Source organism: Pseudopipra pipra, chromosome 6 (assembly GCF_036250125.1).
Source record: "Pseudopipra pipra isolate bDixPip1 chromosome 6, bDixPip1.hap1, whole genome shotgun sequence".
In the NCBI taxonomy this organism is placed as follows: Eukaryota; Metazoa; Chordata; class Aves; order Passeriformes; family Pipridae; genus Pseudopipra; species Pseudopipra pipra.
Genome location: NC_087554.1, coordinates 925,099 through 938,837, shown reverse-complemented (window position 1 = coordinate 938,837; position 13,739 = coordinate 925,099). Strand labels below are relative to the sequence as shown.

General features: G+C 57.2%; 1 protein-coding gene across 1 annotated transcript; it reads right to left on the bottom strand.

The window, feature by feature from the left end:
• Positions 1-5,595: 5,595 nt before the first annotated feature.
• Positions 5,596-13,184, bottom strand: LOC135416630 (ras-related and estrogen-regulated growth inhibitor-like). The gene is made up of 5 exons (XM_064659912.1): positions 12,763-13,184; positions 8,653-8,709; positions 8,094-8,167; positions 7,113-7,594; positions 5,596-6,208 (listed from the first exon to the last, which is right to left on the bottom strand). The coding sequence occupies exons 1-5, from the start codon at positions 12,857-12,859 to the stop codon at positions 6,088-6,090; spliced, it is 831 nt and encodes a 276-aa protein (XP_064515982.1). The 5' UTR covers positions 12,860-13,184; the 3' UTR covers positions 5,596-6,087.
• Positions 13,185-13,739: the final 555 nt, after the last annotated feature.

The following is a 13,739-nucleotide window of genomic DNA, read 5'->3' as shown; positions in this document are numbered from 1 at the left end:
GAACACGGATCAGGAGGGGTTAAGCAAAGCTGTAGGAGGTAGAGCAGGGCTGGGTGAGAAGCACTAACTGAGGAGGTCACAGATCCCGTGGGACCCTAAAACAAGTTAAAATTAAGGGAAAAACATCCAAAAAAGAAGGAAGAAGGGGTTCTCCTTCCACCAGGGGAGTTACAGGCACTCGGGGTGCTCAACACACCCCACGACCTGGAAAAGGGGAACAAGTAGAAGTGAATAAACCCCATGGTCATTCAGAGCTGTTCACCCACGGCATCATCCGGAGCTGATGGAATTACTGGTGTGGGATTTGCCACCATTTTACGAGGCTTTATAGGTCCATGTGCCCCAGGCAGGGATCAGTTTGGCTGCAAAACCTTCAGAAACGGGGCAGAGGAGAGAAAAAAAAATAAAGATCTTTGTGATGACCTGGAGTCCTGGTGCACTGGGAAGGATTAATCCTCTGTCCAGGGGAAAGAAGGGAATGCAGCAGCAGCGTCCAAAAGCTGCACAGGGATCTGCAATTCCCTCTTTCCCACCCCAAAACGGGCTGGGGGGGGGCGACTAACGGTGGTGTTTGGCTGCAACAGCTCAAGGCAAAGCTCTGTCACATGGCCCACGATTAAATCACATCCATGGGATGGCAGAGGGGCCCCCAAGGTGGGATTAGAGAAACCCCGGGATGGGGGGTGGTGTCCGGTGGTGCGGATGCAGCGGGATAAAAGGGGGAGGGGGAGTGTGGAGGGGCCAAACCCAGGTGGGATCTCAGGAAACAGGGGGAGATTTTTTAAAAAGCTTTTCTTAAAAAGCATCTCAAATCCCGGGGAAAGAATCCTGCTGGAGGTTTCAACAAAATATTTGGCCAAGTTTGGGCACACACCCCCCCCCCCCCCCCCAGCGCTGCACGTGGGCAGGGTTTGGGCTGAGCCCTCTTCCCTCCCAGAACTGCCGTGTTTTGGGAGGAGGAACAGTTTAGGGAGTTTTCCTGCCCCTCACAGATCGCAGCACGAGGCGGCTCCCGCGAGCAGCAGGAAGCCTCCCTTCATCTTCCTCACACTGCCAAGGAAAACCACTTTGCCTTGGCCCGTTACAGGAAAAAAACACCATCACTTTGGGGTGGCTCCTGGATTCCAGGAGAGTGTCCTGCCCCCCTGCTTCCATTAGTTGGAGTTTTGTTATACACTCTTAAGTCTCCTCCTATGCAAAGTGGAGCATCTTTCCTCCTTTCCTGACTTTGCAGGGCTGAAAGGACCTTAAGTTTCCCTTTTAATATCCCCCGGGGCTTTCCAAGCTCCAGGGATGCTGAGGGGTTGTGGGCAACCTGGATAGTGGAAGGTGTCCCTGCCCGTGGCAGGGGGTTGCAACTGTATGGGTTTTAAGGTCCATTCCAAACCAAACCATTCCAGGATTCTGGGATTTGCCAGCCCTCGAGGCTGTTTGGGATGCAGCACCAATAGGTTCCCGGGGAAGGATGGAGTGGGAGGCTTGGAAAGACATTTAACCCACGAGCACCAATAAGCAGAGCTCGGGAATCCAAGCTTTTTTTGGTGAAACACCCAGAAAACAGGGATTAAGGGTTATTCCCCCTGGGATTTAGGATCAGCAGCCCCTAAGAGAGGCTTCCTTCACCGTGTACCCTGTGGATCACACACCACATCCTTTAAGAGTCCTGTTGTCACCTTTCAGTCTGGCTGGAAAAAGAGAGACCACGGAGAGCCACAGGGATTTTCCATGTGTGTGGGGTTGCACTTGGGAAGGACCAGCCCTTTCCATCAATATTTTCCTACAGCCTTGAAGCACCAGAAATTACAGCCACAGCTTCCCAGCAGCACGGCCAGACCCTCCAGGGGAGGCTGGTTTGGGGTTTCATAAATATTAATGTTTAAAAAAAAAATAATAAAGGAAAGCTGTGTGGGTTGGCCAAGAGCAAAGGAAAACTGGTGGGAGCAGCAAAGCCCTCCAGGACTTGGCATCTCTCCTTGACTTTCCCCAGTCAAGTGGAGCAGCCTCATCCCAAACCCTCCCTGGGGGGATGGATTCTGTGGTACCAAAAACCCCACTACTCCAAAGCCCCACTTTTTATCCATTTTCCCATGATATCCAAAAGCTGGGAGACACAGTGGTGAGGCAGGGTGGATTACCTGAAGCTGGAAGCATGGATGTACATGGATATACTGTCCTCCTGCTCTCCCAAGGTTTGTCTCATGGGAGACGATGCCTTCAGAATCCGTCCCGGGAATAAACCAGCCGATGTGCTGGGGTGGGTGTTCTCCGTCGGTTTTCCTTCCCCTTGCAGTTCCCAGTCTTTCCTTTCAGTGCCAGCAAAAGCCTTTGGCTGTGCTGGAATTCTCCACGCCTTAGGAAGCCTTGTGCTTCTTATTCTGGCTGGGACATTTATCGCTTTAAAAGCAAAAAGAAGCAAAAAAGGGTGATACGGCTCCAAAACACCCAAATCTCAGCCCAGATTTCCTCCTGGAAAACAATCCCAGATTTCCATGAACTCCACAGCTATTCATAAAGCAACAAATGAGCAGCAGGACTTGGAATGACAACGGAGCTTTACCAACAGGAACAGCCCTTGGAAGTGACTACAGGACGACTGTCCCTTCCCATCCCTATCATGTCTCCCAAACCAGGAGCACCTGGATACAGAGGGGCTCTTTGTGTCCATCCACAGCCCATCCGTGCTTTCAGGGAAGTCTCACATGGAGCAGCAGATTTTAGGGAGAGGGTGGTCTGGGGGACAGCCCAGAGCACCCACAGTCACCCATGGATGGATAATTTTCTAGTTGGAAAGTCCAAAGCTCCAGCTGCCAACTCTGGTTGGTGCTGATGGGATAGGAACAGCCCCCGTGTATCCCTTGTCCCCTCTCCCTCCAGGCACAGCCCGATATTTTGGGGATACCCAAGACGGTGAGATGGAGGCAGGGACCAAACCCTAATGCACAATATTCCCTAAACTTGCTAATGTGGGGAGAGAGGAGCCCGCTGTGCCGAGGAAAACCCCTCCATGGAGCACTCACCCCTCTTGCACTCCCAGACTGAGCCCAGGCATCTTAAATCAAAGGATTGTTGTAGCATTCAGACACCCTCAGTGTTCCTGCTCTGAGCTCAGATCCCTCAGAGTGGGGTGGAGGTGCTGATTTGGGGTGTCCAAAGGCAGCACCTGCTTGGGAGGGGCCGTTGGCAGCTCCACTCTCCCCATAACCCCAGGAACGGGGCTGGAGCTGCGGCAGGGCCAGATCCATGTGCTGCTCCTCCAGGAAAAGCCTTCAAAAAGCCTGAACCATCTATTTTTTTTCTTAAAACAAGGCACAGCTGCTGACAAAAGCTGTGGCTGCCAAGAGAAAGCAGCTGCACCCCATAACCTCAGCCCGTGATTTCAGTCTTCCAAAATCCCTTGGTTTTCCAGCAAACCCTTTGGCAGAGGGGTTAAGTGGGGATAATGGGGAGGCTTGACATGCCAGGGAGCTGCTGGAGGTGACCACAGGCGAGGGAGCTCTTGGAAAGGACCTTTCTGCTTCATCTGCCTCTCCCAAGCTTCCTAGAAACCTGCTGAGCGGATTCGCAGCCCACGTGCTGCCAAACCCAATCCCGGCCCTGGAGATGCTGTCTGGGAGATGAGATCAAAACTCTTCCTGTGGAGCTGAGCTGGAAAGGTGCAGGACAGCCTTCCTGACACCCACATGTCCCCAGAGGAGTGACACTTCCCAGCTACACACAGGAACACCCACCCAGGGGATCACCGTGGGATACCCCGGCTCCGTCCATCCCTCTTCCCTGGGGGGGTCATTAGCAGCCCTGAAGCCCTGTGCTCCCTAAGGACAGTCGTGGTTCTTTTGGGAGAGCTCCAAGGCACACCAAACCCCAGCCCTCGCTCCCGGCTTCCATCCCAAAAATGCCCTGGGGTGTAGTTTTGGTGGCACAGCCCTGCTGGGCAGGGAGGAGGCTGCAGGTCACACATCCCCACGGAACCAGCGGCTCCAAGGGGCTGCAGGGGAGCTCTGGGCTCCTCCTCTCCAGGGAACTGGCTTGGACTCACCTCCCCGGGGCTCTGAAGCTGCAGGCTCTGCTCTGAGGAAGGCACAGATCTTCCTCTTCCTCCCCTTCTTTGTCTTTTTTTCTTCCTCCTCTTCTTTGTCTTTTTTTTCCTCCTCCTCTTCATTTTCTTCTTAGTTCCCTTCTTTTTCTTCCTCCTCTTCTCCATTTCCTTCCTTGCCCAACTCCTGCACACCCCCCACCCCACCCATTTAGGATTTATGGGGTTACCCCAGTGCTGCCCCCCAGGATCCACACAGAGGGAACCCCCCAGACTTGTCCCCACCCATCACAGATGCTGCATCCTGAAGATTTTATACCCGGAGGGGAATCTCCCCCCTGGAGAGCCAACCAGGGGGGCTTCCAGTAATTAGCAATTACCAGCCCTGACGAGCTCCCCTGGCCTCTCCCAAAGCAGAGCCCGGCACTAATGAGGTTTTGTGCTAATTATAGTGGGCAGGCAGGGCCAGGAGTCCTGGTGAGGGGCTGCAGCAGCTTTTGGCTGGAGACCTTTCTGGATTCCTTGGGATATAAAACACACTGGGGTTAATCCAGGACAGCAATCCCAGCCGTGCCCAGCGCCCCTCCATTCCCAGGAGTGCTGGGGGTGCTGTTCCAGCACTGGCCCTGCTTCCTGCTCACGAGCTGGTCCTTTTTCATCCATCTCTTGGAATAATTCCTGCTGAATATTGCAGGATTCTGCCGTAGCTGGCATTGCACTGACCTGGAGATCGAGCCAGCAAAGGGAAATCCAGCCCTTTGGACAAACCTTGGGGGGATATTTGGGAACTGAGCAACGTGGGTGAGGCACCCAAAGCCTGTGCAATGACAGACTTGAGCATGTGTCCAGCATCCCAGCAGGGTTTAATCCTTCTTAAACTCTTCTCTCCCCATCCCAGCAGCTGGCTCAGCACTTCCCAAATCCCTGCCAGGGCAGCAACACCCACCCCAGCTGCCCAATCACAAACCTCAGCCCAGCTCCCACCATTCAGCTCCCTTGGGAATGCTATAAGCTCTCTAAAATTAAACAAAAAAAACCCAAACCTTGTCCAGCTCTCCCCCTGTGCAGAGCCCTGAGCGAACTTTAATTCCCTAGATTAAACATAAATCAATAAAAATTGGGATTTTAATGAAGGTGCTGGGAAGGAGCAGCCACAAATTACTGTCCTGGCTTGGCCCCCTCATGAGGCTCCTTTTCCCCTCAAGGTGTATGGACAAAGGTGGGATTTAACAAACCCCTTGGAGGGAAGCCCCTCAGACAGACCCAGGAAACACTTTTGGAAGCTGCAGGGTGTCCAAGTGGGTTCCATGGCAGGTTGGGGATGTGGGATAAGTGGTTTCCCAGGCTGTGATGCTCCAGGGAAGCTCTCCCAGGCACGCATCCAGCCATTCCCATCCCTAGGGATGGAGGGACCCAGGACAGCTCGTGGTGCTTGGGCATGGGTGGAGGGTAAGGGGGATGCCCAGCCCTAATTTAAGGTGATCCCACAACACTCACCCCTTTGCTTCTGCTCCCTGAGAGGGACCCAGCACCCTAAAAATAACCCATGGGAGCATCACAGGTGCTTGGGAACTCGGCTTTTATTGTCACAGGACGCAGCAGCAGACAATGGGGTCGGTCACAACAGGGGGGACAAGGGAGAGGTCACACCACAAGGTCCCAGCACAGCCACCCTGAACAGCCACAGAGCCCCAGCACCGGCAGGGAGGGAGGGAAACGTGAGCTGTGACCTGGATCCTTCCCATGTATTTCCTGCCCCATCCCTGTGCAAACAACAAATTATCAGCCCGTGGTGATTCTCCCTTTGGGAACAGGGAAATTAATGAACAGACACGGGGGTCCCTGCAAGCAACAGCATTTGTACCTCCTGGAGTCGGCTCTGTCGTGTCCTTGCTACTGAGTGGCAGGGCATCAACGGGAGAAGCTGCCCTGGGAATGCTGCTCTTCTGGGATGGAGAAGTGGGATCTGAGCCTAAGGGCTCGGTGTGCATCCGAAATCTGGGCAGGTCGATTTGCCTCCCCCAGAGATGGGCTGCCCCGGCGAGGTGGAGATGTCAGGCCTGGGGTGACTTGGAAAGCAGGGAGCAGGTGGTGGATTCAGCAGGGATGGAGCATCTGCTGCCCTTCTTCCAGGGTTTATTTACAGTCTCACTAGAGGAGAGCAAGCCAAGGGGCCTGAAGTGTTAAAAAATGGCTTTTTGGAAAAGCCAGGGATTAAGAGGCTTTTCCCCCCTGCTGTAAACAGATCCCTGTTTGCTGTAACGTGCTCGGGGTTCCAGCCGGGTGCAGCCGGTCGGGAGAGGGGCTCCAGCAGCCCCTCCACAGCCGCCTCAGTTCACAAATCCAGGGGAAAACCGGGATGGAAGTTCAGCCCTGGCCTCTGGCAGGGGCTGGAGATGGGCAAACTCAGCTGGCCTGGTTCTCTGGGGGACAGCAGTGGAGGCAGAGAGGGACACAGCCCCCTGTCACCCTCCTCCGTACGGTGCGAGGGTCTGGGGGCACTTAGGGGTGGGAGTGGGCAGGGATCACCCCCGGAGCAGCTGGATGGGCTGGCAGGGTTTGAGAATCCAGGGGGGTTTTACCAGCCACAGCGGGCAGCAGAGGCAGCAGGGTCCATCCCCAGGGCAGGGACAGCTGGTGGCATTCCAGGAGCCAGCGCAGCCCTCAGAGTCACCCACTGTGGGGGCTGGATTTGGGGCACAGACAGACACAGCCAGCTTAGGGCAGTAAGGAAAGACCCCCTGGATGTGCCTGTGCTGGATCTGAGCCTTGCCAAAACACAGCTGAGCCTCCAAAGGTCGGCCCAACATCACTGAAGTCACCATGGGCCAAGGTGCTGCTGACTGCAGCCATGCAGGAGGGGGAAGAGGGAACAAAGGGGTCAAAGGGATGAAGAACATCTTCCCTGCTGGCACAAAGCCTGTTTGTAAGAACCCACGGGCTCTTGTATCCCAATCCCACCCTCCCCACTCTCCACCTTCCCCTTTGGGGAGCCGGCACAGCCCCACCAGCCTCCCTTGACCCTGGGGCTGGAGCAGCAGGATGAGCCGTCCCGCCGTCCTGGAGCCAGGACACTCACTCAGGGATGTAGTCCCTGAAGGAGTTAAAGCTGAGGCTCCGGCCCACAGAGTTCAGGGTGGAGCTGGCCTGCATCTTGGGAATCTTCTCCATCAGCTTGGACACTGTCCTCCTCTTGAAGGAGCCCGGGGAGAAGTGCCCCTGCCTCAGCAGCTCCTGGTAGAGGCTGCTGAACACGGCCACCGGCTCCTCGTAGCTGTCCCGGGTGGAGATCTCGTAGAAAGGAAGCTTCAGGGCTTTGGAGAGGTTCTCGCCGTCCTCCGTGGACACCATCCTGTCGAACTGCAGGTCCTTCTTGTTGCCCACGATGACGACGGGGGGCTGCTCGGCGCCGCCGCTGCGCTTGGGGCTGGCGTGGAGGTGGTTGATGAGGAAGCAGAGCCGCATCACCTCGTCGAAGCTGCACCGGTCGGTCACCGAGTACACCACGGCAAAGCCGTCGCCCCACTTGATCTTCTCCTCGATCTGCAGGGAGTCCTCCTCCTGCCGGGGCAGACGGGCTCCCGTTAACGCCCCTGGAATTCCAGCACTGCCGGGCCGCGACCCGGAAAAACCTCCCGAGGGCCCCGCGCCGTCCCCGGGAAGGGTTTGGCTGTGGGTTCGCGGAGAGCAGTGACCTGCAGGCAATGCCTGGGGCAGGGACGTGGTGGTTTGGGCAGTGTGGCAGATGGGGATGGCCATCAGCCTTGTCCTGGCGTGGGTAAGGGGGGAATCACTGCTCCCTGGAGCCACCAGGACGCTCCACCAGCAGAGTGGTGCCACGCGCCAGCAACGGGAGTGTGGAAACATTCCCCTGAAGCCACACTGTGACTGATGTTAGAGAGACATAAATTCACCAAAACATCCTTTTTCTGAGATGGACACCACGAGGGGTATCCCAGACACCACGGATTAAGGCCAGTGGGAGAGCGGGGATGGCCTTCCATGGCAGGTTGCTCTGCTCCAGTGGTGTTTTCCCGGGCTCTGAACGGCCTGAGCTCACCTGTCCTGCCGTGTCAAGGATCTCAAAGTGCACCATCTCCCCGTCAATGACAGCCACGTGCCTGTAGATCATTTCTGGGGGGGACAGACAACAAAAGGTGTGTGAGAGAACCCCAGGGGAGCAGCCACAGCCCGGGTGGCTGCGATGGAGCCGTGGCAGAGAAGTGGATTTTCACCTGCTGCATCCCACAGCCCTGTGGCCTCTGTTTCAAGACCACATCTTGAGCCAGCCCATCTTTCCATGCCCAGGAAGGGCAGCCCTGTGCTGTGGCATCAGGCCCAGCATCTCCCATGGCACCAGAGACCCCAGGACATGTGGATGGCTGAGGGGGCAGCAGTGACCAAAGCGTGGGAGCAACATGGGGTCATGGAGCAGCAGAGGGAAAATGGATAATAATAATAACAACAGAAAGGGAAAAAGGGATTGAGGAACCAGGGAGAGGTCAGGATGGCTGGGGGCTCTGCCCATGGCTGGTCTGGACAAGGAGGAACAGGAGGGAATGTGGTGAGTTCGTGACAGTTAACTCTGTGACAGCATCAAGGAAAAGGAGTTTCCCTACCTAGAGTTGGATCATAGTCTCCAATGAACCTCCTGGTGATGAATCGTACGGTCAGTGCTGGAAAAAAAAACACAACAAAGCCTGTTATGGTTGTCAGATCAAACTGCAGGGAAACATCAGCTGCCTGAGGCAGGAGGGATGGAGGATGGATCTGTGGGGAGGATGAAGCAGGGATGTAGAGGAGGAACAGAGCAGGAACCTGCAGAATGGATGGAGCAGGGACCTGTGGGAGGGGTCCCATGAATTTCAGCCCAGTCTGTTTAACCTGACCCAGACACAGCATGTGGAGAAGGGAAGGCTGCTGGCACCGAATTTCATGGAATTCACCAAAAGGCCAAAGTGGGAGGAACACAGGGCACGGCAAACCAGGATCTCCTCCCTAGGCCAGCCATGCCTTGCAGGAAAGCAGTGCTGGAAGTGACACCAGGAGCTGGGAGAGGAGCTGAGCCGGTGTCTGGAGGATCAGCCCATTCTCGGTTCTCACATCCCCTCCCTGCTACGCCTGAGCCTGGGAATTCACATCCCTGGGATGCTGGGCACAACTGGGGACCAGTTTCATCCTTGCAAGGCCTCCAGCACCCCAGCCCCTTCTGATGCTGCCACAGCACCAACACAGGGATCTGCTCCTTTGGAACGATTTTTCCTCTTTGCAAGGGCAAGGAGCAGCAGGAGCAGCCACAGCTCGGGCAATTAAACCCCCTCATCCAATTACAGGTTTCCCTGTGCCAGAGCCAAGCCAGGCAATTCCCAAATTGCTGGCAGGGTGAGGGCTGCTGGTGCCGTAGCCTTGCCCAGCCACTCCATCAGCACAGCAAGGGCTCTCTCCTGGCTGCCTCTCATCAATCCCAGCCAACCAGGCTGAGGGATCCAGACCCTGGCTCCAGAGCAGGGCTGGGAGGTGGGCAAGCTCCCTGGGCACTGCAAAAAACCTCCACGGGCTCCTCAGATTTTCCTGTGAGAGGCAGGAAAAGCTTTGCCATGGTGCAAAGTCTCCAGACAGGAATTTCCAGCCATGGAGAGAGTGGCACCGACGCCTGGGGGGAAATTTGTGGTTGGGAAGCTGAAGAGAGTTCAGAAGCACAGGTGGAAGTGGTTCCTGAGCCATTCAAGGTGTTAATGATGGTAATGGAGATGGGAGTGAAAGGCAGTGGAGAGGCTGAGAGCTGGCTTGGAAAGGCAACAGGAGTGGAGAGGGAAATTAGAGGAAAACGAGTGGGAACAGGGGAAAAAAGAACAGCCAGAGCAAGGCAGGAGTGCGGATCCAGGAGGGAGAGGATGGAGAAGCTGCACACCAGGTGCCAGCGCAGCAGGGGGAAGGGAACAGAGCAGGAGTGTGATGGGAGAATAACGCTCAGCAGAACCAGGATGTGATGAAAACCCCTCCAGAAACACAAGGGGGGGTGTGAAAATCCAACACCAAGCCAGCACGACGCTCCAAGCTCACCTTCCCTGTGCAACCCGGGGTCAGTTTGTCCCATCTGGCCATCAGCAGATGTTCCCAGTGTCCTGTTCTTATAGACCCACACCAGACCAGTCAAGATCTGTGTGCTTGTCCCAGGAATGTGGCATCCCACCTAAGTCAGGCTTCCTGCTCCACCAGCCCCAGCAGCTTCTCTTGCCTCTCACAACCTGCCCAGCTCCTGTTTGGGGGATTCACCATCCCCTCGCCCCCCAATCCGCCTGTGGGTTTAAACCTGCCCAGCAGGGAAGGGATTTGATGGGAAAAGCAGGTAATTTAGCCAAACTGCTCTGGGGAGATAACCAGGGATCCCTGCAGGAGGCACCTATCGGCACCTTCAAAGAGGCAATGGAATTATCAGGGGGAGTGGGACGAGCCAGGCTCAGTCTGTAGAAAGCACCTGATTGTGTGTCATATGTCAGGCAGCCACCCAAAGCTGGAGCACATGCTGTGGGGATGAGAAGAGGAGCCAATTAGATTGATTAAAAATTGGCTGGAGCGCAGGAACAGGAGCGGAGTTGCCAATGGGGGAAGCGGCCGCAGGCAGAGCGGCCGTGGCCACCCAGCCTTATAAGGAGGTTTCTTTCCCCATCCTGAACATCAGTAACCCCGGGGAGGGCTCTCTGAGGAGAGCCCCAGAGCTGAAAGGGTTAACTGTGCATAGAACCTGGGCTCCAGGGATGGCTGTGGGCTCGAGGGGTGATTTACCTGCCACGGGGAGGGCTGGGCACCTCGTGTTTGCTCCGAGCGCCTGCCCACGTTGCTGCCCTGTTTGTGCTGCTGGGGAACGGTGTCCAGCACCGATCCATCTTCTGTCCACGTGCTGCAGCAGAGCTCTGCTCTGGATTATGGCAAAGTTTACGCTGGGCAGCAGCAGCAGAGGATAACACAAGCCCTGGCCGGGCTGCGTTTCCAGCTCCCGAGGGTGAGATCCTTAAACCACAGGGCTGCCCCCAACCCCCCTTCCTACTTGGAGGGTCTGTGACCTCAGATCACCACACCCTGAAGGTTTCTAAACTGCTCCAAAAAACCCCAAACTCTTTCTGAGAATTAAGGAGATTTTTTTCCCCTCTTGCAGCTGCCCAGATATGAGTTACCCTCCGGTTGTTCCCACCCCTCGGCTCTCCCAGCCTGGTTCTGTTGTCCTGCAGGGTGGATGCAGCAGCTTGTCCTGGTGATGCTCCAGTGTGGGGCCCACTCACATCCTGGGGGCTGCTCCCTGTTCCTGGCACACTCCTCTGCAGGAGCCACGTATCAGTAACCTCCCTGTGCCCTGATTCCATGCCCTCTGTCACCATCACACGGGCAAAAACCCCGCTGCTGGAGGACACGAGTGTTGATGGCACCAACAGAAGCCACAGCTGAGCCCAACTGGAGGAACTTTTAAAGACCCTCAGCACGATCCCACCCGAAGCAGGAGGCGCAACAGACCCTGCAGGAAGGGCCTGAAGCTCCCAGGAATCTGCTCTGTGCCGGGTGGGATCGACACCAGCAGGAAGACACGTGTTCAGGCCGGGGTGGGGGTGAGCCAAAGGGTCTGTGTGTGCTGTACAGGCTCCATCTGCTCTGTCGAGGCCAAATACTGCCCTGGTGCTCTGGGTACTGCAGAGCTGAGCCCCATCCCGTGCTCCCGTGCTGCTCGTGGAGAGCTGGGAGCTGCCTCCTCTAATTCAATCAGGGAATTATAATTTTTCACTAGTGCCAGTTGCTGTGCACGGAAAAGCAACTCCAGCGGCTGCAACAGCCGCCGGTGCTGCGGCACCTGCACAGGTGATGCCTTTTCCAAAGGGGCAGGACATTCCCTTTCCCCGAGGACGTGGCAGCTTGGCTGTGTCCCAAAGGCTCCCCCAGGCTCTGCACGGGTCACGGATCATTGCAATAAACCGGTGCGGATCCACATGAATACACACCTTCCCCTGCCTCTGACCCCCTCCCGGCACGCTGGGTGCCGCGGAGGGCACCTTTGCCCCCAGGAGCTCACAGCCCGGGGTAGAGGAGTGGGAAGGGGGAAAGGATGATCCCCAGGAAGGAACACGGCGAAGGAAGGAGCTGAGATGCTCCCGGCAGAGCATCCCGAACCCCCGCCCCGACGGGCGCAGACGGAGAGCGCCGAGCAAGGCGCAGGGAAAGAGACTTTTCCTGAAGGAAAACAGCCTGGGCGCCGTGCAGGAGGCTCCGCAAAGCCGCTGCGGGCGCCGGGAATGAGCGGCGAACTCCCAACACCTAGGAAAGCCCAAACCCGAGCCCAGCTTTTGGGAAAGCTCTCTCGGTCAGCGATGTGCCACCCGGACCCACCACTCCCGCGCAGCCCGGGACCCCTCGGGCACGGGAAAAACCCCCGAGGGACGAGCCCCGGCTGCGAAGTGTCCACGCGGGGAACTCGAGGGGAGGGAAACTCGGTGCCCTCAAACGCCATGGGCTGGGGGACACCGGGATTACGTTCCCCATCCCGGCTTTCTAAGGGACACGGGAGGGTCGGTCCGTCTGCCCGGGAAGAAGCCAAAGGGGAGATACCGGGGGGACGCCTGGGGATGCCAGAAGGGTACCGGGGGATGCCGGAGGGATAGCGGAGGGATGCGGGGATGCCGGAGGGGTGCTGGCGGGAGATGCCGGGGGGACACCGGGAGGATGAGGGGGAAGCGCCGTCCTACCTGTCTTGCCCACGGCGCTCTGCCCCAGCACGACGAGGCGCAGGGTGCGGGCCGGGCTGAGGCTGACGGAGCGGCGCAGGGGCCGCGGGAAGCTCATCCCGGCGTCGGGCCGGGGCTGCCCCGGGCTCCGCCGTCCTCCCCGGCGCTGCTGCACCGGCTCCGCCCCGGGGGCCGGGCTGGGCTCAGCCCCGGCTGATGCCGCCCTCCTACTCCTCGTTCTCCTCCTACCCCGTCCCGGAGGCTCTTCGGGAATCGTAGCTCAGTTTTCCCGCACGCGGCAGCCCCGGACCCCTGGCAGCCGGCCGGGAGAGCTGCTCACCGCAGAGGGGCAAAGACAGGGCTGGATGGGGCGTTCAGCGACCTGGGCTGGTGAAAGGTGTCCCTGTGCATGGCAGGGGGTGGAACTGGGTGGGCTGGGTGATCCTGTGATCCTGTGATCCCACGAGTCTGTGAAAGTGAGGAAAGAATTGGAGAAGTGGTGCAACAACTCCCCAGCCAGGCAACCACGGCCAGGGTGCTGCCTGTCCCCAAATCCCTGCCTGAAATCATTATTTCCTCCACGTCTGTGCATAAGACAAATTAATAAAGATGAGCGGAGGTGGGTCAGCCTCAGCCTTTCCCCTCAACCACAAGCAGGGAAAGGAGTGAACCCCGGCTCCAACACAAACCACCGACTAAAATCCCCATGGATATCAAAGAGCAAGGACTTCACACCAGGCCTGGAACCAAACTTAGTGTGTTTTGGTGCAGCAGCATCACCAGGCTGTTAAACACCAGTGTAAGGGTGTACCCAGGAACAAGGTGTGCAGATAACGAGTAAACAGCTCAGAGTAGTACCTGGAGCAGGCAGGGATGTGTCTTGGGTGTCCTGGAAAAAAGGGAAAAGCCTGGCAACACCTCAGCTGTCTCCATCAGAGCCCGGGACGCCGCTGGCCTGTGGGGTGCAGATCCCAGGTGACACCAGTGCTGCAAACCCC

Coding starts and splice junctions, on each gene's coding strand:
- LOC135416630 (XM_064659912.1), bottom strand. CDS start 12,859: ATGAGCTTCCCGCGGCCCCTGCGCCGCTCCGTCAGCCTCAGCCCGGCC. Junction 7,595..8,093: donor TCCTTGACACGGCAGGACAG/GTGAGCTCAGGC, acceptor CTGCCCCGGCAG/GAGGAGGACTCCCTGCAGAT. Junction 6,209..7,112: donor TTCAGGGACTACATCCCTGA/GTGAGTGTCCTG, acceptor TTAACACTTCAG/GCCCCTTGGCTTGCTCTCCT.